This window comes from Mesocricetus auratus, unplaced genomic scaffold (genome assembly GCF_017639785.1).
Source record: "Mesocricetus auratus isolate SY011 unplaced genomic scaffold, BCM_Maur_2.0 Super-Scaffold_100018, whole genome shotgun sequence".
Taxonomy (NCBI): Eukaryota; Metazoa; Chordata; class Mammalia; order Rodentia; family Cricetidae; genus Mesocricetus; species Mesocricetus auratus.
The window spans coordinates 31,632,677-31,657,531 of NW_024429199.1; the positions used below are offsets into that span (position 1 = coordinate 31,632,677).

General features: G+C 39.0%; 1 protein-coding gene across 6 annotated transcripts in view; it reads left to right on the forward strand.

The window, feature by feature from the left end:
* Aig1 (androgen induced 1) overlaps window positions 1-24,855 on the forward strand; it is a 210,240-nt gene that overhangs the window by 45,324 nt on the left and 140,061 nt on the right. For 5 of the 6 annotated variants that reach the window (XM_021224443.2, XM_040728417.1, XM_021224438.2 and 2 more), the window contains exon 3: window positions 12,703-12,804. The exons of the other annotated variant lie outside the window; for it this stretch is intronic. In XM_021224443.2, the coding sequence (XP_021080102.1) occupies window positions 12,703-12,804 (102 nt within the window). The remainder of the gene's footprint in view (window positions 1-12,702; window positions 12,805-24,855) is intronic. 6 annotated transcript variants of the gene reach the window in all.

Below are 24,855 nucleotides of genomic sequence, written 5' to 3' on the forward strand. Positions count from 1 at the left end.
AGTGTCAGTATTCCCCTGTCCAGGGAATAAAATGGGTGAGCAAGTCCCCAGGGGACCACTGTTACAGTAGAAAATTTAAATCATCATTGAATTAACAAAGGAAAACAGACTCCAGATATATTGACACAGTTATCATTTATGTCTGAACATCTAGAAATGCTAATTGCAGCATTTCCCCCACCCCTGTTACCTTGGAATTTTGAAGAACACATCACATACCCAGTGGCCTTTACTGTTGCCTTGTTTTATTCTAGCCTGTAAACAAGCAATTCCCCTAGGGTTCCTGAGGATTCTTACCACCTCCTTCCCTTGATGGTATGACCTACAAATGACCTAAGAGCCAAGTCCTATCTTTTAACTCCTGTGTGCTCCTTGTGGGCCAGGTACCCTGCTAATGAGGGCTTTACTCTGAGCTGTTTATTTCCCAATGAAGTTAAGGATGAGCTACCAATATTCTCATGTCATTTCCCAAATGAGATGAGTTGCCTTTGTACAGTTGGCCTGCTTGAGGGTACTTAGCTGGTAAATTATGTTACTGAATCAAGCAGATGTTGAGCCTAAACCTTTACCAAGGGGAGTGCTTGCTCTTAAAAAGTAAAGCATTTTCACCCACCAGATGTAGCCTCACTTCTCAGTGTTTGTCTTACTGATATTATCAGTGTCTCATATAAAGCCTGACCTAAGCAATATTTTTAATCTGGATGATGTATCAGAATAAGGAAAGAGAGTCTTCAGAATCCAGACAAAAGTTACTGTTTTGTCACTTTTTGTTTTTTTTTTTAAATCGTTAGCAAAAGACTGTTCTGCACGACTGTTGATTACCCTTGATAGATTGTTTCCTGTTAGTGAGACCATGGTTTTTGCAGATTTATAAGCCAATTTGCAAAGTACCTCTTTTGCTAAGAAAGAAAATATTTCGAACTTTGTCTTCTCATTTCAACAATTGTATATAGACTCAAGTACCATAGGCTTACAAAATGTGTTTCTTAAAATATGTTAAAATAAGTTTTTTCGGGCAGCCCACAGAATGGGAAAGATATTCACCAACCCCACATCTGACAGAGGACTGATTTCCAACATATACAAAGAACTCAAAAAAAAACTAGTCACCAAAACATCAAATAATGCAATTACAAAGTGGGGTATAGAACTAAATAGAGAATTCTCAGTAGAAGAATCTAAAATGGCTCAAAGACAGTTAAGAAACTCAACATCCTTAGCCATCAGAGAAATACAAATAAAAACAACTCTGAGACACTATCTTACTCCTGTCAGAATGGCTAAAATAAAAAACACCACTGACAGTTTATGCTGGAGAGGATGAGGAGAAAAGGGAACACTCCTCCACTGCTGGTAGGAGTGCCAACTTGTACAGTCACTTTGGAAATCAGTATGGCGGTTCCTTAGGAAAATGGGAATCAGTCTACCACAAGATCCAGCAATTCCACTCTTAGGCATATACCCAAAGGATGCACATTCATATAACAAGGATATCTGTTCAACCATGTTCATAGCAGCATTATTGGTAATAGCCAGAACTTGGAAGCAACCTAGATGGCCCTCAGCTAAAGAATGAATAAAGAAAATGTGGCACATTTATACAATGGAGTACTCCTCAGTGGAAAAAAAAACAATGCAATCTTGAAATTCTCAGGCAAATGGAGGAACTAGAAGAAACCATCCTGAGTGAGGTATCCCAGTCACAAAAAGACAAACATGGTATGTACTCACTCATATATGGGTTTTAGACATAGAGCAAAGATTACCAGCCTACAATCCACACCTCCTGTGAAGCTAGGACACAAGGAGGACCCTAAGAGAGACATACATGGTCCCCTGAAGAAGTGTAAAGTGACAAGATCTCCTGAGCAAATTGGGAGCATGAGGGGAGGTGAGAGGGAGTTAGGAGAAAGAGAAGGGGAAATGAGGGAAGAGGAGGGCATGAGGGAGCAGGAAGACTGAGTCAGGGGAAGAATAGAGGAGAGCAAGAAGAGATACCATAATAGAGGGAAATGTCCAGAGACCTACAAGGATGACCCCACGTAAGAATCTAAACAATAGGGGAGAAGGTACCTTAAATGCCATTCCCTTATAATGAGATTGATGACTACCTTATATGCCATCCTGGAGCCTTCATCCAGTAGCTGATAGAAGCAGAAGCAGATATTCAAAGCTAAACACTGAGCTGAAATCCTGGAATCCAATTGCAGAGATGGAGGAGTGATGAGCAAAGGGGTTAAGACCAGGCTGGAGAAACTCACAGAAACAGCTGACCTGAACAAGGGGGAACTCATGGACCCCAGACTGATAGCTGGGAAACCAGCATAGGACTGTTTCAGAACCCCTGAACATGGATGTCAGTTTGGATGTCTGATTAGTCTATGGGTCCTCTGGTAGTGGATCAGTATTTATCCCTAGTATTGGAATGGACTTTGGGAGCCCACTCCATGTAGAGGGATACTCTCTCAGCCTAGACACAGGGAGAGTGTCTAGGCCCTACTTCAAATGATAGGACAGACTTTCAAGATCCCCCATGGAAGGCCTTTCACCCTTCCTGGGGAGCAGAAAGAGGGTGGGATAGGGGGTTGGTAGGGGGCAGGGGAGGAGGGGTGGGAGAGGAACTGGAATTGACGTGTAAAAAAAACTTGTTTCTAATTTAAATAAAAAAGGAAAAATACGTTTTTTTCTTAAATGGGGATTAGCTACATGTTTTTTAAAAATTAAGGTGTTACTGTGTTAACCATTATCATGAGATTTCACTAACTCTATGAATCATTCTTAACCAAGAGACATCTTTTTAAAAAAATGTAGCTAATTGTATTTGGTATAATGTTTAAACAAAATCCACAGGGTTCCAAGAAGCCACAGATTGTAGATGCACAACTTTAAAAAGTATTTTTGGTAAAAATGATCTAGTACATTCTTCATGGGCATATATTCTAAAAAATGAATTATATATCTTCAAAAGTATTTCACTATGAATTCCATAAAGCAATTTTGATATACTTTATCCAGAACACTTGTCATCAAATCCACTTTTCCTTTGTAAATTTGTAATGTCTGGATGCAACTGTTTTCAACTAGGATTTGAGGTGTTTAGATAATCAGATAATAATATTCCAGCCTACTGGGTCATTGTGTTGTTCAACAAAGAACTCCTGTAAGTAATCTTGACTGTTTGAATATGTGCCTTCATGATGCAAGATGAACATAAGAACTTTCTTATCCTTTTATATACCCTCAGAGTGGGCAGAAACTTTCCAGTAGACAGCCTGACATACTCAACCAACCTACGTTGAGCGTTACACACAAGTTACTGTGTTAACCATTATCATTCTATTTCACTAATTCTCATAATCACACATAAACAAGGGACATTAGACAACAACTTGTTTCTTCAGGTTGTGATAATGGAAGGAAAACTGCTGCCATTCATCCTGGATGCGTTATGATATATATGGCTACAAACCTTTGAGGGCCAGAGAGTAGAATGTGGTGGTTCGAAAAAAAAATTGGCCTCAAAAGGCAGCAGCACTATTTGGAGGTGTGGCTTTGTTTGAGTAGGTGTGGCTTTGTTGATGGAAGTGTGTCACTATGGAGGTGGGCTTTGAGGTCTCTTTTGCTTAAGCTTTGCTCAGTATCTGCTTGCATGAAGTCATACTCCCCACTGTGATGATAATGGGCCTAACCTCTGAAACTGTAAGCAAGCAACCCCACTTAGATATTTTCTTTATAAGAGTTGCCATGGCTTTGGTTTCTCTTCATAGCAATGGAAACCCTAACTAAGATGCTCTCTTGATAATGACCAGATGGCACTGATGTTTCTGCAAAGCTGTAAGTGTCTGGTTGCTTTTGATTACCTAAGACTACTCACTGATGTGGTCATATATCTCCTGTATCCCCATTTTTCTTGAGAAGGCTGTGCTTCATTTAGTCACTGTTCACCTTCTGGTATTAGAATAATATTATGGCATACTAATGCTATTTTCAAATAACTGAGGATAAGGTCTCATTGACATGTAGTCATCTAATGGTGGATGCTTCTAAAAAAAGGGACAATTCAATTAATCCATTTAGTTCTATTAGATTATATAAATTAGATTTTTCTTAATTTTATTCTCAGATGACAACCTTAAGTTCATGTTTTATTTAGCTAGACAGCTCTTCTCTATACTTAAGGCCCCCCTTTGGATAATCATGTTATGGTAATTGTATATATAACTAGACTCTGGTCCCCCTTCACTAAAAATGAAAGAGGAATGCAGAAATAGCAGGGGTTGGATTAGTTAATGCTTTTACAGTGGGCAAGGGTTTTCAGATTACTTTTGAAAATAAGCTGCTTACATCACCGCTAATTGATTGACAGTAGTTCTCAAACATAAAACATGTCTGCATGTGAGCTTATGGAGACCAGATTAATTATATTGTTTACTATCACTTGTCAAAGTGAAAAGGATTCATTTTATTCATTTTGATGTGAAATTCAGTTTAAAATGGATCTGACTGTGAATTTCTGAAAAGGTTAGTTGTTGTATCCATAATGTTACAATGACCACATGACGGAGGTGATCTCAACTGTATAAGACATAAGGCAATCATTGGAGAATAAGCCTAGTATGCATTTTGGAGGGGATAATCCAGACTCAAACCATATCAGGAACCATACAGTCAGTCTGACATTCTAGGGAGTAACTTATATTTGGGTAAGCAGAAATTAGGCTCAGCAGATAGTCTAAGTCAGTGGTTGTTTCTTCATCCTATAGATAGGGATTTTCTAGAAGTAGGTTGTACATGGTCAAATATTCTTCATTGAGATGTTTCAAATTCCACTAATATGCTTATGAAGACTGAAGAACAGAGATAATGTATTTTCACTTTTTATCTCACATTCAGCTCTGCTCCTTCATGGCCTCATATATCATCTTTGATCTAGAGGACCAACTTGGTGATTTTTAAAATATGTGTATGAATACTCTGTCTCTGTCTTTCTGTTCATGTATACACACGTGTGTGTGTGTGTGTGTTTCCAAGAATCATTAGCTGTATTCACCCATTTGAAATTCTTTGTGTTTTTCACAACTGCAGGATTTTCTAGAGGACTCAGAACTAGTTCTGAAAGTTTCTGGCTTTTAATTCATGCATCCAATTATTAATTCATCTGAAAGTTCTAGTATGTTGTATATACAAGAAAGTATTTACAGAGCTTCAAACACTGCTGCTGGGGTCCTTACTGTCTGGTTTCAGATTCTGGGTTGGTCACTTTTTCATTCTGATACTGGGAAAGTAATTTAATTTCTCTGAGTTTATTTCTTCTTCTATAAAATCAGAAACATAATGGTAGCTATTGCTTAAAGTGTTTACTTCAGCATAGTTGTGATACCAAAAGATTATGATTGTCAAGTTTCTAACCCACATATTGTGGAGGCTACACAACTGTAAGCTAACCTTACTTAAGCACATTTTTTTAAAATGAAGTTTTTAGTGATATGAACTTGCTTGTTTGAGCCAACTTCATTGTGTCCTGTACGTTTGGGTATGTTGTGTATTAATTTCCCTAATTTCTGGAAAGTCTTTAATGACCAGTTTCAGTAGTAATTTGTTCAGTTTTTATGAGTTTTTAAGCTCTCTGTTCTTTCTGTTGTTGATATCCAGCTTCAATCTGAGGTGGTCAGATAGGGTGCAGAGTATTATTTCAAATTTCTTTTTTTTTAGGTTTTTAGAGACAGGGTTTCTCTGTATTGTTTTGGAGGCTGTCCTGGAACTCACTTTGCAGAACAGGCTGGCCTCTAACTCACAGAGATCTGCCTGCCTCTGCCTCCTGAGTGCTGGGATTAAAGGCGTGTTCCACCCACACCAGTATCTATTGAAACTTGCTTTGTGTCTGAGCATGTGGTCAGTCTTGGAGAATGTTCTATGAGATGTTCATTAGAAGGTGTATTTGTTTGTGTTTAGGTGAAATGTTCTATAAGCATCTCTTAGGTTGATTTGGTTTATAATGTCAATCATCTACACATTTCTCTGTTTCATTTTTCTCATGGTGACAGGTGGCTACTGAAGTCTCCACGTATCAGTGTGTGAGAGTCAATGTATGATTTAAACTGTAGAAGTGGACTAGAGCTCAAGTTTTTGGTTTCTAATTTGGTGTGAGAAATTCTTTCAAAGACATGTAGACCTTGCATCATGTCTAGTTCTCTTTGGGTGTTGATTTCTAGTAATTGCAAGTGTTAGTGCCAGCTGTCACCCAAGTGCTTGGTTTTGAACTCTGAATGTCTGCAAAGTGCTCATGCATCTTCCTCTTCCACTGTTCATTTTCAGTATTCTGGTCCTGACAACCGAGAAGCAGCACATGTGCTATATGGGGTAGCTGGCTCTTGGGTCTGGCCAGAGAAGGCACTTGATTGCAATAGCAGAATGTCCCTGTATCATTTAGATTGTCATGGGAAACTATTCACTTCATATCCATGTCCTGGTAGTAGAGTTCAAAGTTATTTTGGGTTTTGATGACCATACACCACCAACAGACTATCAGTGCAGGAAGCCAAGTTCCTACCATCTGTGCTGTGTTTGTATGTAAAGAATTATTTGGAAGACGGATTACTCAGTTAGCTGTGCCTCCTGGTCTTCTAGTGTTACATCTAGCAAGGTGATTCACATTTTTGAAAGTCAGTGGGAGTAATCTGTGTAAATTCCCTCGATGTAGGACAGGGATCACAACCTTCACGATCAAGAACCACACCATGCTGCCTTCCTTGAATGATCACTCCCTACAAACAGAGAGTAGCTTTCAGTGGTGCTGTGCTAGCAAATGTTTGACCGTCAGCTCACCGGGGGAAATACTTGACTTATACAATTTGCCAGTTTCCATGGTAAAATATATAAACATCTTTGTAAAGTCTGAGATGAAAATATAGTTCAGGAGTAGTGTGTTTTCTCAACACTCGCAAGGTCATGGATGGATCCCCAGCATATCCCCACCGCTATCCACCCAAAATGAGAGAGTGTAGAAATTCTGTAAAAGGTAAAGGTGATTAAAATCAGTGCAAGAAAAAAACAGAATAGTTCTGTTTCTATAAAACAAATGCATTCATAATTGCCTCTCCTGATGGCTTTACTGAAGATGTTTACTACTTGGATAAAGAATTGTTGCACAAAGTCCTTTAGAAAAAACAGGAAGAAATAATTCCAACTCATTCTTTTGAACCCATTCATTTTCCTCCTACCAAAACCAGATGATGATACCTTGAGAAAATAAAATCATGGATTAGTATACTTCATGAATAGAGGTAAAATAAAACCTAAAACCCAGACTTTTAGCAAAATATCAGTAAGTGGAGTCCAGGAACATATGCATATAACTTACGATAACCAGCTATGGGTTGTTAGCTTGATATTCAAAATCTATTAATATGTCATTGAATGACTGAATAAGGAAGAAGATCTTAGGTTTGTCGTCTCAGGAGATGCAACAAAACCGTCTGAAAAATATTATCACTTACAGCTAATGTGTATCTCCCAAGTGAAATTCTATGAGATCTTCCTTGACTTTTAAAAAGACATCTAAGAAAAACTGCAGCTATGTCAAACTTCACTGTTGAGAAATTGAACATTTTCTCTACAACAGAGAAAAAGATAAAGACTCTGTTTTAGATTACTTCTACTCAAGTTGAGCTAAGGACTTAAGTAACAGAACAACAAACCTGTAGTTTGTAAAAGAGTTTTGTTATTTTAGACACACACACACACTAAATTTTAAAATAGTTGCTAAAAACTAGTAATCAAGTTTAGTAAAGGCACAGGAAATAATGCCACCATTTAAAACTTCTGTTTTTATAAAGTAGCAACAAAGAATACACAAAAATTTAATAGTGCACAATTGCTTCCAAAACATGAAATACCTAGTAGATTCCGAAGATACTATGAATAACTATTCAAATTGTTAACTAAATATACTTCTGAGAGAAATAAAAGACAAACTTAGTACATGGACAACCTGTGCTACTGATAGGAAATCTCAATGTAGCCAGGAGTCAGTTCTCTAACAAAACACTGAGAATTCTGACAAGATATTTGTAAAAATTTAACAACCTGAGATTCTAAGATTTAACTGGAAGTCCAAAGGGCAGAAGGACATCAAAACCATTCTGAAACAACATGTGGTAGAAAGACATTTAATATGGTCCCAGGATTCGGCCCCTTGGTTTGACCTGTATAATTTTTCCCATTGAGCTGGGAAAGGGTTTGTAATATAAAGTAATTTGAGGCTCATGATTAGATTGTGATATTCAGCAAAGTTGAAGGGATTTCCACCAATGACTCCACACTAATCTGAAGTTGCTGCTTGCCTATGTGTTTACACCTACACCAAATCCTTACCCCACAGAAATAGGCATGGCTTTACCACATATGATGCTAAATCTCAGTGTCAACTTGATGGAATATATAATCATCTGGCAGGTGGACTTCTTGGCTGCCTGCGGGCTTTTATCTTGATTAGGCTAATTGTGGTGAGAAAACTGACCCATGGTGGGTGGCACCATTCCCTAGCTTGGGCTTCTAAAGTATATAAAAAGGAGAAAGTAAACTGAATGCGAACTTTCATGATCTTTGCTTTTGTGTTTAAGTTATCTGAACATTTTATACGTAGGTTCAATGTATCTTGATCATGTCTAACCCCCATACATCCCCTCTAGCTTTCCCTAGGCCCATATGACACATATCTCTCACAATTTCATACCCTCCTCCTTTGTCCAGTTAGTGCTGGGTGGCTGGTGTTCTCATGGGTGTGGGGCCAATCTCTGGACATAGACAATATACTAGTTTCCAGATCCTCTGAGAAAAGGTGGGTATCTCTCCCCAAACACACATCAACTACCAATAGTTACTCAGCCAGAGGTAGGGCTTCCATAACCCTTCCTCTGACCCTTTCGAGAATTTTAACTGACTTGATATTGTACAAGTCTTGTGCAGAAACCCACAGCTGCTGTGATTGTGACGTACAGCAGCCATGTCATACCCAGAGAACAGCATTTCTCATCATTCCTCCCTAGCCTCTTATATACTCTCTGCCCCCACTTCCGTGATATTCCCTGAACCTTGGGGTGGAGGAGTTCTTGACTGTGGAGGCAACATGAGCAGCTGCTTCAAGATCCTGCTGCTATTGTGACTATGGTGATGGACTGTAACCTCCCCTAGGGCCAAAACAAATACTTTCTGAAGTTGCTTTTTGTGGTATTTTATCAGAGCAATAAGAAAAGTAACCAAGAAACCACAATTTAAATCAAATAGTCTATTATGAATTACCTTTCAGTCAGACCAGAGGAAAAAGCCCTGGGACATATTTGTGTATTAGGACAGGGAATCCCCAGATCAAAGTGTAGTGTAGAAGGGAAATGGTGGATGTTCTGAAAGGTGTTGTAATTTTAAAAAGCAGACCATGAGAGAAAGATACTGTTCGACAGAGTTTGGGTGAAGGGTTATTTTTTATCGGGGCCAAGTGAACGGAAAAAAGGAGTTAGGAGAGGGGAGATGGGCCTCTGGGGACAGGAGTGGCAGAAGAGAAGAGAGGGGCAGAGAGAGAGATAGGAGAGAGAGAGGAAGGGAGGAGAAGGAAGGGATGGAAAGGCAGGGAGGGCAGAGAGTGAAAAGGAGAAGCAGAGGGACAAACAGAGAAAGAAAGAGTGGGGGCCCTTTTAAAAAGGAATGCAGTGAATATGCAAAGGTGGTGCTCTTAGTGGCTGCAGCTGAGGGCATATCCTGTTAGAACCCCAAGGACAGGCCAGTACCGATGCCTGAATACTAACACCTGTGATATCATCACTCCAATGGGAAATCAGGAAACACAATGGTAGAAGATACCTCTCGAAGTAGGAACATTCTCAAGATTTTATTAAAATGTAGGATCAGATTACTGCAGGGTGAGACCCAGGGCTCATCATATCTGACAGACTTCAAGTGACATGGATACTGTTGATTCACTGAGTATCCTGGCTGTAAAAGCATATGCCTGCATTTAGTAATGGTGTGGTTGTGGACCTGGTAGTGTATCCTTGGCACCAAGTCATTGAATCAGCCATATTTTGATTTTTCTCACTCATTTGTCAAATATATACAGAAAGAACAAAGTGCAAATAGGAAATTTTGTCTTTCATTGAGAGTCGAGCTTTAAAAATGGTTTTATACGAGGCATCTCATGTAACCTTTTGGCAACTGTCCTTCCCGAAGCAGCGGTTTAGAAAGGCTGGTTGGTCATGAAAGGATATCGTCGTTCTTACAGCTTCTTCATCTCAGATCTTCTGAGCCATCTAACTTGCAGCAATTTCAAACCCCCAGCATCCTCTCTCTGAATTCTTTCTCACAGACCTCATAGCCCTTGGAAATATCCTGGTTGCTTCTACTAGAAAAACATGTTATCAATTCCCGGGGGAGCCATCGCGACCATCAGAGCCTTCCTTTTACGTATTCTCAGTGACTTTACTCACACATTATCCTCTACAAGTGCCTCAGATTATTGCCGTCCTGGGCTCAGCCCACTTTCCAGTTGCCAGCAAGAGTGCCTCCTCTCACTGTCCAGAGGGAGGGCATCGTTAGCAACTGCTCATTCTGAGTGTGGTCTTCGGGACTTTGTTTCATTTACTCTGTCTGCCATGTCTTCTGACTTCTAGCCATCCAGTACCCTCCCTAGATCCCCGACCCACCCATTAAAAAGACTTCCTAGTCTTCTCCCATCCCCTTGCCAACCCTGCTGTAAATGGGTTTCCTTTTCCAACGCTCTTCCCTGCTGCCAGGATCACCTTGTTCTTGCAGTCTGGACCTTACCTTTCCAAACTGTCTAGACTACAAATCTGAAGATCATTAGGGGGGAAATGGCCTACTTTTTTATGTTGTTACAGGACTCTGTATATGCATGTACATAAATTCATATGTATTCCTAAAAGCATGGTAGTTATAAGCTTTCCTTAGCATTCTTTATTCATAGTAACTAGGTAAAGTAATTGTTTTGTAGATTCTCTTACATTATTAGCAAAATTGGTGAGATCAGAGTTAATGGTTATTTTGAGAGTCCATTTCTTGTATGGTGTGTGAAATCTTATGCACAAATAAATGCTATTAAAGCAAAAATGAAAATCTTGGTTCCTCCATTCATAGCAAGGAAAAAAATGAAACAATCTATATTCTTGCCTACTTTAAGGAGATAATGTTGGCAGGTAATGTAAGTTTAAAATAATGACTGGAGATTGCAGTAATATAATCAAAGTTTAAAACAGTGGCTGGAGAGGTAACTCAGCAGTCAAGAGCGCTGGTTGCTCTCTTCCAGAGGAGTTCAGTACCTAGCATGCACATGGCAGCTCACCACTGCCTGTAACTTTAGTTCCAGAAGATCTGACACTGTCACACAGACATGCATATAGACAAATTATCAGTGCACATAAAATAGAAAATAAATAATATTTTAAAAAGTTTAAAGTAACTACCAAATATTTACTTTGTGAGTGTAGTTGTTATGAATGGCCAGTCCATTTGAAGTCTAAGATGGTGAATAGTTCAAAATCATGGATTACTTAAAAATTATTCATTGTATTTGAAAAGTTAACATAATTTTCCTTGAGCTAATAATTAAGTTTTCTTTTGCTTTACTCTTGTACATTTGTATGTAGATAGTAAAAAAATTTCATCCAAAAGCAAGGTTAATTAAATGGGGGGGGCATGATGATGTCCAATCTGACTCTAAAACAATGTATAGAGGCTTACAGTCACTTGCAGTAATGATTAATCTTTACATTTCATAAAATAATAAATATTGGCAACACCTTAGATTTCAAGGGTGAAAACCACACAGATTTCAAAGAAGACATAGTTGGGAAAGAATTTTGGCACCTTTTGATTATTAGTCTTGACCATGGGACATTCATTTCTTTATTTTAGTCTGAACTTTATCCCTCACTGTTAGTTTGACGAATAATCAATTAAGTAACAAAATCAAATATCAATAAATGATTAAACCAATAAATAATCATTCAAATAAATACTCTCTCTGGATTACTGTGCTGCTATTGGGCCCCAAGAAACTTCTATAATTCAGATAAACTTGAAAGTTAAGTTACTCCTGCAGAATTTGGAATCTTCCTTTCCCCTTTACACTCTCTATTTCTCAGTGTCGCTATGACTTGACTTAGGCTCTCTGAACTAATACATTTCCCTTAAACGGGACCTGGGGAGTGTGGTTGGCAGTGGGTTTAGTGCTGGCATTGGTGAGAAGCAAACATAAAGAGATGAACAGCATTTAAACCACAGGGCAGGATCAAAGAAGATGGACATAGCATTGTGTGCAATGCATGCTCTTTCTCGTGGGTAATTGAACCTCTCCACAAATATCCCTACGTGAAATTATAAACCCTATTGAGAGGGATCAGACTGGCACGATTACCCCTGAGATGGTGTTCTTCTTAACAACAGGTCTTTTCTCTCTCCCTTTCAAGCAGGCTTTTCTGTCTGAAAGAACATCGTTGGAGACCAAAGAGGGGCTTGACACCCCTTTGGTTACTACTACAGAGTGAAGCAGGAATGATTTTTTTCTAGTCATTCATTGCTTTGCTGCTGTCTTAGCATAAATTCCAAATTTTCTTGTTTTTTTATAACAAATAACTAATCAGTTGTGTGTTGTAAAAGATGAAATTGAAACAAAAGATTTCCTTTCCCTTCCAGTTTGTTGTCGTGGTATTCTGGACCATCTATGCCTATGACAGAGAGATGATATACCCCAAATTGCTTGACAACTTTATCCCAGGTTGGCTGAACCACGGAATGGTGAGTTGATTAAAATAGCTTCCTCTGATAAAACAAAATCTGCTAAAGAACTATTCTTTAATTCAGACTTCCCATCACAGGGGCCTATGTGTCAGTGAAATCTTGGAAGATTACAATGACAAAAGAGTACTGATAGTAAATAATATTTCTTTCTATGGCATTGAGTCGTTGTGTAAACTATGCGGTAGATGAATCCTTTTTTAGGAGGTGCCAGTGGTGTCAAATCATAAAAGTAGCTCATTCCTGGATGAATGAGCAATTTGAAGTTTGTCATCATGCTTCAAGGATTCATTCCACCTCTATAGCCATTGGTCCTAGGTTCCACCTCCATCTTGCTTCACAGGGACTGTTTTGGAAGTAACTGCTGCACTTTGGCTGTTTTCCCAGACATACAGAAACACTGTTTTATTCCTCCAAGATCTGTGGCAGACATTTGAGGAATCTGTCTCTTTTATATACATATATATATATGTACATATATATCATCTTGTATGGATGCTTACATTGAATTTATGTGAGCCTTATGTGTGCAGGTGCCCATGAAGGCCAGAAGAGAGTATTGGATATCTGAAATGGAGGTTGCAAACTACCTGATGTAGGCAATAGGAACTGAACCTGGAGCCTCTGTAGGTTATAAGCACGCATAACTGAGCCATCTCTCCATCCCCATTGAAGATGTCACTAGAAATGGACTTACTCACCTTATGAAGGTCCACTCTTGCAGGGAGTTTTGCCTGAGTTGTTTTCCTTCTCTTTCTTGCCTAATTATCTCTAACACTTTAACTGGTCATGAAGCTCTCATTTGTTTCAACTCAAACAATTTGGATGGTTTGTTCACCACTTTGCAATATTTGAGGGTTATATTTTCTATAGAGAAGTTGTGTGTCCTCTTCTCAGCTTCTAAAATTGAGCTCAGTTTTGTTATTAATGAAAGGCAATTTTTAGGATAATCCCAGGATGTTCCCGTTGAAAAGGGCAACCCATCACAGAAATTATAGGGGAAGCAAGAGCTAGAAATCATGAGTCTTAGATCCAAAATAACAGTTCTTTCTGTTATTCTCTTCTGTCCTCAATTTGGGGCATTTTAAACAAAGCACAGTGTACAAACAATGTTACTGTACAGAGGCACTTTATCTAGTGTTTCTTAAAGGCCACCCATCCAAAGTGGTGCATCAGACAGTTGGAATTTTCTTTTAGATCAGTTAGAACTGTTGAAATATTAACATGTTGATCTAATTTCCTACATAAAAACTGGGTCTTGTTAGTCGTCATCATTTCTTGCCCCAAGTGCCCCTCGTGTTCTCTGCAGAATCTTTGTCTTACTTAGGGTTTCTGTTGATGTTAAGAGACACCATGACCAAGGCAGCTCTCCTGCCCCCTTTTATTGAAAATAGATTTATAATACAACTTGATTACAGTTTCTCCTCCCTCTACTCCTCCAAGTTCCTTCCCACTCCCCTCCCATACAGATCCATTCCCCTGGTGTCTCTCATTAGAAAAGAACAAGCTTCTAAGGTCTCTCACTCTGCATGTCTGACTGTATTTGTTCTCATCTGCTATAGGAGAAAGCTTCTGCGATGATGGCTGAACAAGGCCCTGATCTCTGAGTATAGCAGAATATTATCAGGAGTCATTTTACCACTACTTTGTTTAGTAAAGAATAGTAGTATTTGATCTTATGGCAGGTCTCTGGGCTATCTAGTTTCTGGTTCTTGGTCATCCAAACAGTGTTGGGTATGGGCTCCATCTCATAGAGTGTCTTAAGTCAAATCAGATGTTGTTTTGTTACTCCCACAAGCTTTGTGACCCCATTGTCCTAGCATGTCCTGCAGGCAGGACAGCATTGTAGATCAAAGGGTTTGTGACTGGGTTGGTGTTTACATTTCCCTTTTGGTAGCCTGCAGAGTACCTTCCCATACCAAAGCCACTGTAACGTAGAGGCCAAGGTTCTATGTCAGCACCACCAGCTCAACCTCTCCATGTTCAATGATTAGTGTGGGTGCTGTCTTCTGCAATGGGGCCTTTTAGTTTGTGGAGAGCAGCCATAGTTTTGGCAACAGCCTCGGTTATTTGGGAATTTCCATGGGATCCATTTGGTTAACAATTTCATTGAGTATAACCTAGTCCGTGTACTGGAAGCTTCATTTGATAACACAGTGTGCCCAGTTGGGATTCTGTCTCTCCCATTATTTGGATAAATCATTATGATTGCTTTCATATATTTCAGTAAGATTACACTGCATTAGGTTTCTGTACCACCCCTAAATTCTATCTACATTTCCCTCCCTCAACCCTATCTAATCCCCCTCTCCCAATCTCATCCTCCTGTTGCCATCCTCCAAACCACTCATAAAATCTATTCTATTTCTTACTCCCAGGGAGATCCATGTATCTCCCCAGTCTCTTCCTTTATATCTAACTTCTCTGGGTGTATGGACTATAGATTGGTTATCATGTACTTATCAGCTAATATCCACATATGAGTAAATACATGTCATATTTATCCATTTTGGGTGTGGGTTACCTTGCTCTGGATGATTTTTTTGAGTTCCACCCATTTGCCAAGGCAATTCTTATAAGAGAAAGCATTTAGTTGGGTGCTTGTTTAGAGTTTCAGAGGCTTTGTCCATTATCATGGCATGAAGAATTGAGGCAAACTGGCAGATATGGTGCTGGAGAAGTAGCTAAGACTTTTATATCCTGATCAGTAGGCAGCAGGATGGAGGGGGCAGAGACTGGGCTGTGAATGGACTTTTGAAACCTCACAGCCCGCCTCCAGTGACACACTTCCTTCAACAAGGCCACATATGATCTAAAAAGCCACATCTTCTAATCCTTCTAATCCTTTTAAACAGTTGCATATCCTGGTGACTAAGGACTCAAATATATGAACCTATGAGGGCCATTCTTACTCAAATCACCACACTCTTGTTCATCCAGTTAGGTCAATTACTTATTGCCTTATGAAACATGTCCAAACTCCCCAAGCAAACTTAGCTGTTCTGCTTTTCATGTTTGCACACGCTACCCTATTTGTAATATAAATGTGTTTATCCTCATAAAAAATGTTAAGGTCCTGTACAAAACAACAGCTTTTGAATCCTAAGCCCTTTTACCCAGATGGCTTGCATATACTAGCGTCAATATGTGCTTGATATATTGAGGGATGAATTAGGTATTGCTATTGTTTCTTCAGACCATTGTGTGTAAGGCATTCTATAGTGATTACATCTTTAATTTTTCACAGTGCCTCTATGAACAAGTAATTAATTACCTCATTTATAAATGAAGGTACCAAGGTTCAAAAATTATATACTCTCCCCCAAATCACTTAGCTATGGTGATAGCATGAGATGTGAGCTCATGCCTATTTGGTTTCAAATGTATACACTTACTAATGGTTTGTGTTTTCTATGAATATCTGAAACATTAACTAATTCTTTAAAATGTTAATTTTATAGTGTTTACAAGTTTAGGTGAAAATGCAGAAGAAATAATTTGAAAGTATCTTGAAGTTTTGTTTCAAACTGTGTGGCGTAGTTCAACTGTTGAAGAAAAACCAGCTGACAATTAACTAAGCATTTTAGGAACAATATTTTATGCCATTTGTTACTTCTCAAAGCAAGAATATAAATAGAAATGCCCTTGACATTATAGATACTAGACCAAACACATTGTCATTTCCTCTGTTAGTAGAAGGCTTGGGTCAACGTTAAGCATGTTTTTAATCTAAAAATGAAACAAACTTTGTCACAGTATCTCTAGATATGAGAAAAAGTGATAGGGACTGATGACTGTTTTTATTAGAAATCCAAACTGAATGAATTAGGAAAGGGAGCTCTCTGAAACAGGTGCCTACTCCCCAGGAAGAGAATACAGTGTACTGCTGCTAATGTTAGGAGGTTTTAGGTAGAAATATAATGACATCATTACTGTCAACCTCACACTTGTCCTGTTTGGCTTTTATTTACATCCTTGTACTGCACAGTGTTACCTTCAGACTGGAGAATTAATTATTTCATTTGCAGATCCTTGCTCTGAAATTTTAATGTTTCAGACAAAGGACTTATTAACCTTATGTGTAGCCATTAGAAATTGAACTTGACTCAATTTTTCCTCTGAACTTACTTGGAAAAGCTAATGGTTTTTCTTTTGGAAAAGGTGCTGCTACTTAGAAACACAAGGAGGAATTGAATGACACAAATATTTAGAAAAAAGGAAGTAAATTAACTAATCTGTCAAATCCTCTGAGATTTGTAGATCAGTAGATTCTTTGACATTGAATTTCATTTCCCAGAAGAGATAAATGACCATTTCTTTGCATGTTCTAATTCATGATCCCAGAATTAATGACCAAAGAATTTGCACATGGCAGTTGCACATGGTAGCTGAGGAATATCCTGCAATTTTCATCACCTTTCTCTAATTTCATATATATTTTACTGCAAACATTAATTAAATAAAATATTATGTTGATTCTTTAGCTTCATAATTATTTTCAGGAATCACAAAAATTGATTTTTATAAAAATGTGTTTAAAGAGGTATGAAATTTTAAAAATTAAATATTTTCAGTTAGATTCAAATGTTAAAGTTTTAAATATTTTATCATTATATTTGTAGATTAAAATATGGTAGCTCTTATTTTTACAAGACTTATTTGTTAGTTGCCTTTCTATTGCTGTAGTAAAATGACCAAGATAACGTCAGGAAGAAAAAGTTTATTTGGGCTTACAGTTCCAGAGGGATGAGGATCCACCATGGTAGGAGGAACAGCAGCAAGCCACGGGCCTGAGCAGGAAGCTGAGAGTTCATGCACAAGCAAGGACATGAACAAAAAGTGAGGCAAGACTATAGACTCTCAAAGCTTTTCCCCAGTGACACCCTCCATCCAGAAATGCTCCATCTCCCAAAGGTTCCACAGCCTCCCCCAGCAGCACCAACAAGTGAGGACCACGTGTGCAAACACTCTACCTTATGGGGGACATTTCTCATTTAAGTCACTAATCAGCCAATCACAGATTTCTCTGTTTTTGTTTTTTTATGAAAATGCAGCTGAAAACACAGAAGGATATGATGTGTCTTAGTTTATTTGCTCAACTAGTAACTTTCAGTAATTCTGTAACAGTACTGGCTTTCAGTGATCTTCCCAACATGGTTGTGGAAGCCTCAGTGGGAGAGGCATAGTAAATTTAAGGGGTTCTCTCCTGCCAAACCAAATAAGCAGGGTCCAGATGGGAGGAGACATCTCCCAGGGAGTGAGAAAGCTGCCTCTCACATCCAATGGTTGTATTAATCATAAGGGTAGAGTAGACAAGCAATAGTGGGTGGGTTTTATTGTAATATTAAAACGTCAACATCAAGGTTAAACCAGGGGAAGAAGAGGAGGTTGGTGGCAGGAACCAGAATTGACATATCCAATACCTATTTGTGAGGAATGTCAAAACACCTGTAAAATACTAATTCAGGAAGGTTATAATAGATTACCATTACTTACTTAAATATTTATAGTTAAAAACACCCCCAAGAAAGAACATACCTTGTTCTTGTGCATATTCACTGAAGATTTCCTAAATATTTTATAGGAATCGGGAGCACAGGGATCACAGAACTAGGATAAAGTTTGTAAGTAAATCCTAGCCCCATTGACATGAAACTGCTGGACGTAAAATCAGTGAGGTGACTGACTCTAGACTCACAGGATCTGAAATTCACAAGTCATTTATTTCAATTAATGCTAGTGATGTCAAAAGTTAGACTCATTTCTTACTAAATGGGAGTGTTCTATCTCTCCCTGGTGAATCACAGTATGGGAAATGGGTCAATATATGAGTGACAACACTAATTCAACCCCATTGTATAGCTAAGAATTTGCCCCATGCTCTTCAAAGTAGCCCCTAAATTTAATGTATTATAATAAAATATAAACCATAAGATAGCATGTCTTATTTCAGCCCATGTTTAAAATGCAATACAGATTTCTTCTGTCTTGAACCCTGATTTGTATTCCCAACAACTCCACGCACAGATTACACTGATAAGACATTTGGCAAACATTTACGTGGGAGGATATTTGATGTGTTTGCCACGGGTGCTCAGAAGAGTGACACACTAACATATCTTTCTACCACTGATGATCACACAAAATGAATAAGGACATGCAAGCAAACAGATTTGTTCCTCTCTTAGTCACCGTTCTATTGCTGTGAAGAGACACCATGCCAAGACAACTCTTATGAAAGAAAGCAGTTGATTGGGGTCTTGCTCGTGGTTTCAGAGGTTTAGCCCATTTTCATCATGGTGGAAAGCATGGCAGCATGCAGGTAGGTACTGAAGCAGTACCTGAAATCTGTATCATGGTTTGTAGGTAGAGAGAGACAGACTCTGGTCTTGGCATGGGCTGTTGAAACCTCAAAGCCAACCTACAGGGACATACTTCCTCCAACAAAGGCATACCTCCTTATCCTTTTAATCCTTTCAAAAATGCCATTCTGGGATGGCTAAGCATTCAAATATATGAGCCTATGGAGACAATTCTTTTTTATTATTATTATTAGAAACAAGCTTGTTTGACGTGTCAATCCAAGTTCTCTCTCCCTCCCCTCCTCCCCTGCCCTCCACCAACCCCATATCCCACCTCCTTTCTGCTCTCCAGGGAGGGTGAGGCCTTCCAGGTGGGTTCTTCAAAGTCTGTCATATCATTTGGAGCAGGGCCTAGGCCCTTCCCCGTGTGTCTAGGCTAAGAGAATACCCCTCCATGTGGAGTGGGCTCCCAAAGTCCATTCATATACTAGGGATATATACTGATCCACTACTAGAGACCCCATATATTAACCAGACCTCCAAACTGACATCCACATTCAGGGAATCTGGGACGGTATGGGGACCATTCTTATTCAAACCACCAACAGTACCCAACTACTGAGTTTGGTCACAGCCAGATGTAGTTGAGACTTTTTCAAGGCCTGCAACCAGTAGAGACCAATTGATAGTACAACCCTGAAAACATGTTGAAAACCTTCCTTATACACAGTAGACTTTTGGGCATCCTAGGGTTATAGGATGAGAAAAACACAGAGGAGGAACAGTATCAAAAGATGCAGATGTTGTGTTTGAACTCGAGGCAATAAGTAGAGAGCAATGCTGCAAGGACAGAGAGTCTCCACAGGGCCATTTTCACTCTGACACAGAGAAGTTCACGTTTTTCTGATCTGTCTGTGGGTAGTGAAAATTGAGCCCAGAACCTTTCTTTTCATCCAATTAGACTTTTCAGGCATTGCCAGTGGCATCATGAAAAGCAATACATAAATATTTCAGATCTAGGAAGATTGCAAACTTTCAGCGAAGAACCGATAATGAGACGTGCTTCTGCTGTGGAAAGCCTGGTTTAATGTTTGAAAATGCTGGGAGAAGGCAAAAGTGTGTGGAAGGTTAGGGCATTATCATCACCATCATCATTATTAGAACAGATCCAGAAGCAGGCAGAGTCTTTATATTCTAATAATCACAGCAGGAATGTTCACTCACCATGTAATTCACAAGAAAATAAAAATAAACCCTACCCCTTCTCGTACTTGATTTGTCATGACTTGTTATATTCAACTGATCCCCACAAGAGGCATAATTTAGGCAAGTATTTATCCTGTTCAATAATATTTGACATTTGGTAGTCATGAAAGGATTTCTACATCTGGTTTTCCCAGAAGAGAAGGCGTTAAGTGCTACTTGCATTATGGTTGGTTTTTAAAGAACTCAAGATCTGATATTATTTTGGTAGATAACATGATTTATGGAATGTTTTCAGCCTTGGGATTCAAAGATTGTGCAACTCATGGTCCATAGCGTCTGTGCCCCTCTCATAGGAGACACTGCATGAAGGGAGGGAGTTGCTGGTAGAAATAAGACTATTGTAAACACACCAGAGATAAGAACTGGCCTTTCTCATTTTTTTTTGCATTCATTCTAAAGTAACTAGAAGACATCTGAAAATCTTGAGAAATAAAAATTAGAAACATAAACAGAGCTCAAAAACTTTTAAGGAATCCTCCAAACAAATAAGGCCCTGAATACTAAAAGAAAGGGATCTGCACGACAAACAGACACTTTCTGAGGGGGCTGCAAGTGTTCTGTGCTTTACAGAAATTGTTTCCCCCACTGTGAATTTTCTTTCATAACTATATGCATTCCCAAGTCCAATTCTTTTATGTTAAGTTTTGCAGCATTAAATTTTAATGTTGGGATTTAATTTTTCATTTTTAACGTCACTATCCCTCATCATTTAAAATATGAAGAGGCCCAGCAGTCGTATTAGTTCAAAACAGCCCTCTAAGCTCTGTTCAGAGCTCTTGGGGCCATCAGTGTGGTTCACTTAAGGGCCTTTCCACTTAATCCTTAAATCCAGAGATATTTCAAATAAATTTAATTCATCTGTTTTCCATTCATTCGTTGCTGGATCTTCATATTTTGTGGAGGGGTGGTGGCGGGCAGGAAGGTGGTGTCCTATGTACTGGCTTTCTCCTTCATGCCACAGACAGATCATTCATGAGTCACAGCCCAATTCCTTGGCAGAATTCCAAAACCCATATCCTTCCCAGTTCCCATTTAATTGAGGTGCCAACCTCAGCTAACATCAGTGTGTTTGCCAAAGAAAGTAAAGAGGAAAAAAATCCACATTGGTGTCCCAGCCAGAGGATCCCATAATCTGACACTTGTGATTCCAAGGTCCTCCAGTGCATACTCCATGTGGTATAAAAGCTTCAGAGCAATCTTTGATTGATTCCTGGTAGTGGCCTCTGATTGGGCATATCCAAGGATGGAGAGCCAATAGGGAGCCATGACCATGGGAGTTTATTTGCTATGGAAAAGGCCATCACAAGGTTGAACAAAAGCTTGTCTCCAATTCTGGTGAGCCAACTGTCTTTACCCACTCTGTAGGATCTGAATACCAGTCCTCTGGGTTGCTCTCATAGATTCTCTGAGCAGGTCTCCCTAGCCGTGATGATTTCCACTTGGAAGTACACACAGGTGCCATTCCAAGTCTGTGTCTTCTGGTTTCAGTGTGGGCCATCATATTCTGGTTTTGACATATGAAGTAAATATTAAAACCAATCCATTACATTCACTCTCCTCCTCTAAATCTTGTCACTCACCATGTGTTGCCTTTGCAGCATAGCCGGATGTATCCATGAGTTCCCTTGTGACACATCTTTCCAGCTGAATCCTATTGGTCAGATCTTCCAGACTTACCCAGGTCTCTTCTTATACCCACTGTACCCATTTCAGTTTGAGGTTTCAGTTTCTCAGCTGAGCTGTGGCAGCCAGCTTTCTCTCCTCCTGCTGCGTCTTTCTTCCTTTCTTGGTCCCTTCTCTTATCTTTAGCCAGTCCTAGGCTACCCTTCACAGAAAATGGGTGTTCTAGTGGCTTCTAGTAATTTCCTTGCTCAGGGATCAACTGTGAGTGAAGGGAGTCTTGGTCTCCTAAGTCGAGTAGGCTCTGTACTGCGCCACATGGCTTTATCCATGCAGTGTTTGCTTTCCATTTATTGTTTACTCCACACATTGGCTTTTAGGCCAAAAGAGACAGCAGTCCCTTATCCCCACAAATTCACTGAGTGCCACACACTCAGTGAGGAGATGCTATGGAGGTCCCTCTTTGTCATGCTTAGTCCCTTTTTATGGTGTCTCATCTTGCCTGTACCCATTTTTCTGTATCATATGTACTTTGCACAACACACAGCATGCAATGGAACCATTGCCCTTGCTTATTAGTATTGCCCAAACTTCCACTTACTTTTTTGAGGTTAATTATACTCTGCATCAAAACTTTTATGCCCTTTTAATCTGATGTGGGTAGGATAAGATTTAACATCATTCCTGATGTTTTTGGTCTCAACTGTAGAACCCTTAATTATATTTCTGGTGGATTCTATGTTGTCAAACTCAGGTTATATTTGGCCTTCAGTATTCTCCCCTACAATACTGTCAGTAACAGGGGACCCTAGCCACAAGTCTCCTCTAAACTGTCCCCAGGACCAAGTCTATGCCACTTCCTGATTCTTTTGTTAAAATCCAACTCACCCTAAGTTTTTTCCTATCCTAAGCATCACCTATCCCTTGACTTTCCATGATTTAAAACCTCTTTGCCCCTCAGGTACCTCCGTTACACAATTCTCAACTTTCTCTATGTATTGATATATCTGACTTAGTACCTGGGATATAGTAGCACTCGAAATATTCTATGTTGGATGGATGGATGGATGGATGGATGGATGGATGGATGGATGGATGGATGGATGGATAAATGGGTGGATGGATGTAGGTATCCTCACTTTTCCACTGTGGTAATATTACTTAGACTACACATGTACTATTTTCTTCATAAGGACCTAAACTGGTACTTTATGATTGCCATTTCATTTTCATGTTCCATAATCTAGCCTCTCTGTAATCCGTTCTGAAGTCTTGAGACTTCATTGTTGGACTCATTGACAGATGACCATCTCCAGTACCAGTCTTTTCTCTTTACATCAGAATTATGTGGAAGTATGACAACCTGTCCAAGCTTGCAAATTCAGAAGGTCTTTATATTGGGAATGGACCCACACAGCACCCTGCTTGGTACCTTTGCTTCTTGGGAAGTCTTCAAGAGCCTTGTAACACTTAGTTAAGGAGATGTGTCTAAGCATAAATTATTGTTCTATTTCATCAACCATGTTTCACTAGAACATTGTTAAGTATTTAGTGTCTAATATTACGACATTGATAAATATCCAGTATTCTTTTGATAAACAAAAGGAAAATAGATTTTTCTTTTCATCCAAGCAAAGACAACAATTCCCTATTGTTCTTTCTGTCTTTGGATCCATAGCCAGGGATGAGTTTGCACAAAGAGCACTAATTAAGATTTGCTGTAAAAGAAGAATGAAAATTAGCTCTGATTGGTGGAATTGTTTTCCCTTAATTGTAATCCTTCTTATCCTTACCTACATTAAGCTATTTGGTCTTATAATAACCTGATTGTCTTACACATCCAGGTACTAGTGTTCATGGAGCTACTTTCTGTATGTGCTAGGACTCTGTAGCCATCACTACATATGCATAACAATGTGACTTTTATAGCCCAAAGATGCCTACATATTTCTCCAGGTTATACTTCCCAAAGCTAGCCACTTTTGAGCCATCTGAAAAGGGGAATGAACCAAGTGACCTCTAGAGTTTTCCCTGGCTTTATTATTCTTGAAAAATAGCTTGATATAAATGATTTATGAGGGTGATCAAAACAGAGTTCACTATCAAAGTCTTGTGTGTCACAACTGAGTTCTATTATGAAGAACTTGCAGTTTATTGTGGAAATCATGAGGTATACTATGAACATGCAAATCACAGGACCTGATACATAGTAGGTCCTGTAAATATAGTCCCATAAAATAAAATATCAATCCTCCCTATAGCAAATGATTCTTATTTATCATATAACCAATAGTGAGTTAATGTCAAACTCTGAAATTCCAAGGAAAATGCTGATAGAAATTTTGTAATTGCAGAAACATTGTATTTATACATACTTCTTACATGAAAAGATTACAAAAATTTCTAAAAAGTTTATATATGATATACGGCATTTGTCCTTGGACTAGGAATTCACATCTTCCTTGTCCATATTTAAGCATTTCTCCTCAGTTGCACCTATTGGAAAGAGTGCTGCTTAGATTCAAATTTGACTGCTAATCTTCACACATATGGCAAATGTGGACTACTCAGACCACAGCTATTTTGCTACATTCCACGGTGTTTCATTTATTTGTTTGATTTGCAGCTATAGCAACTAGATTCCACCATGGTAGGCTTTTACACAGACCCACAGTACGATCAACTTGGTGGACTCTTGGCACTCGGCACCATATTCAATTGAAGACATATGCACAGATTCACTTCCCACATTTAAAAAACGTTTCTCCTACTGGGGTAGACCTGTACTGTTTGTCTAAAATACAAAAAGCAACCTTCTGCAAGAAGAGCAGGCAATTCAAGACATAGCGACCTTCTTCCGGAT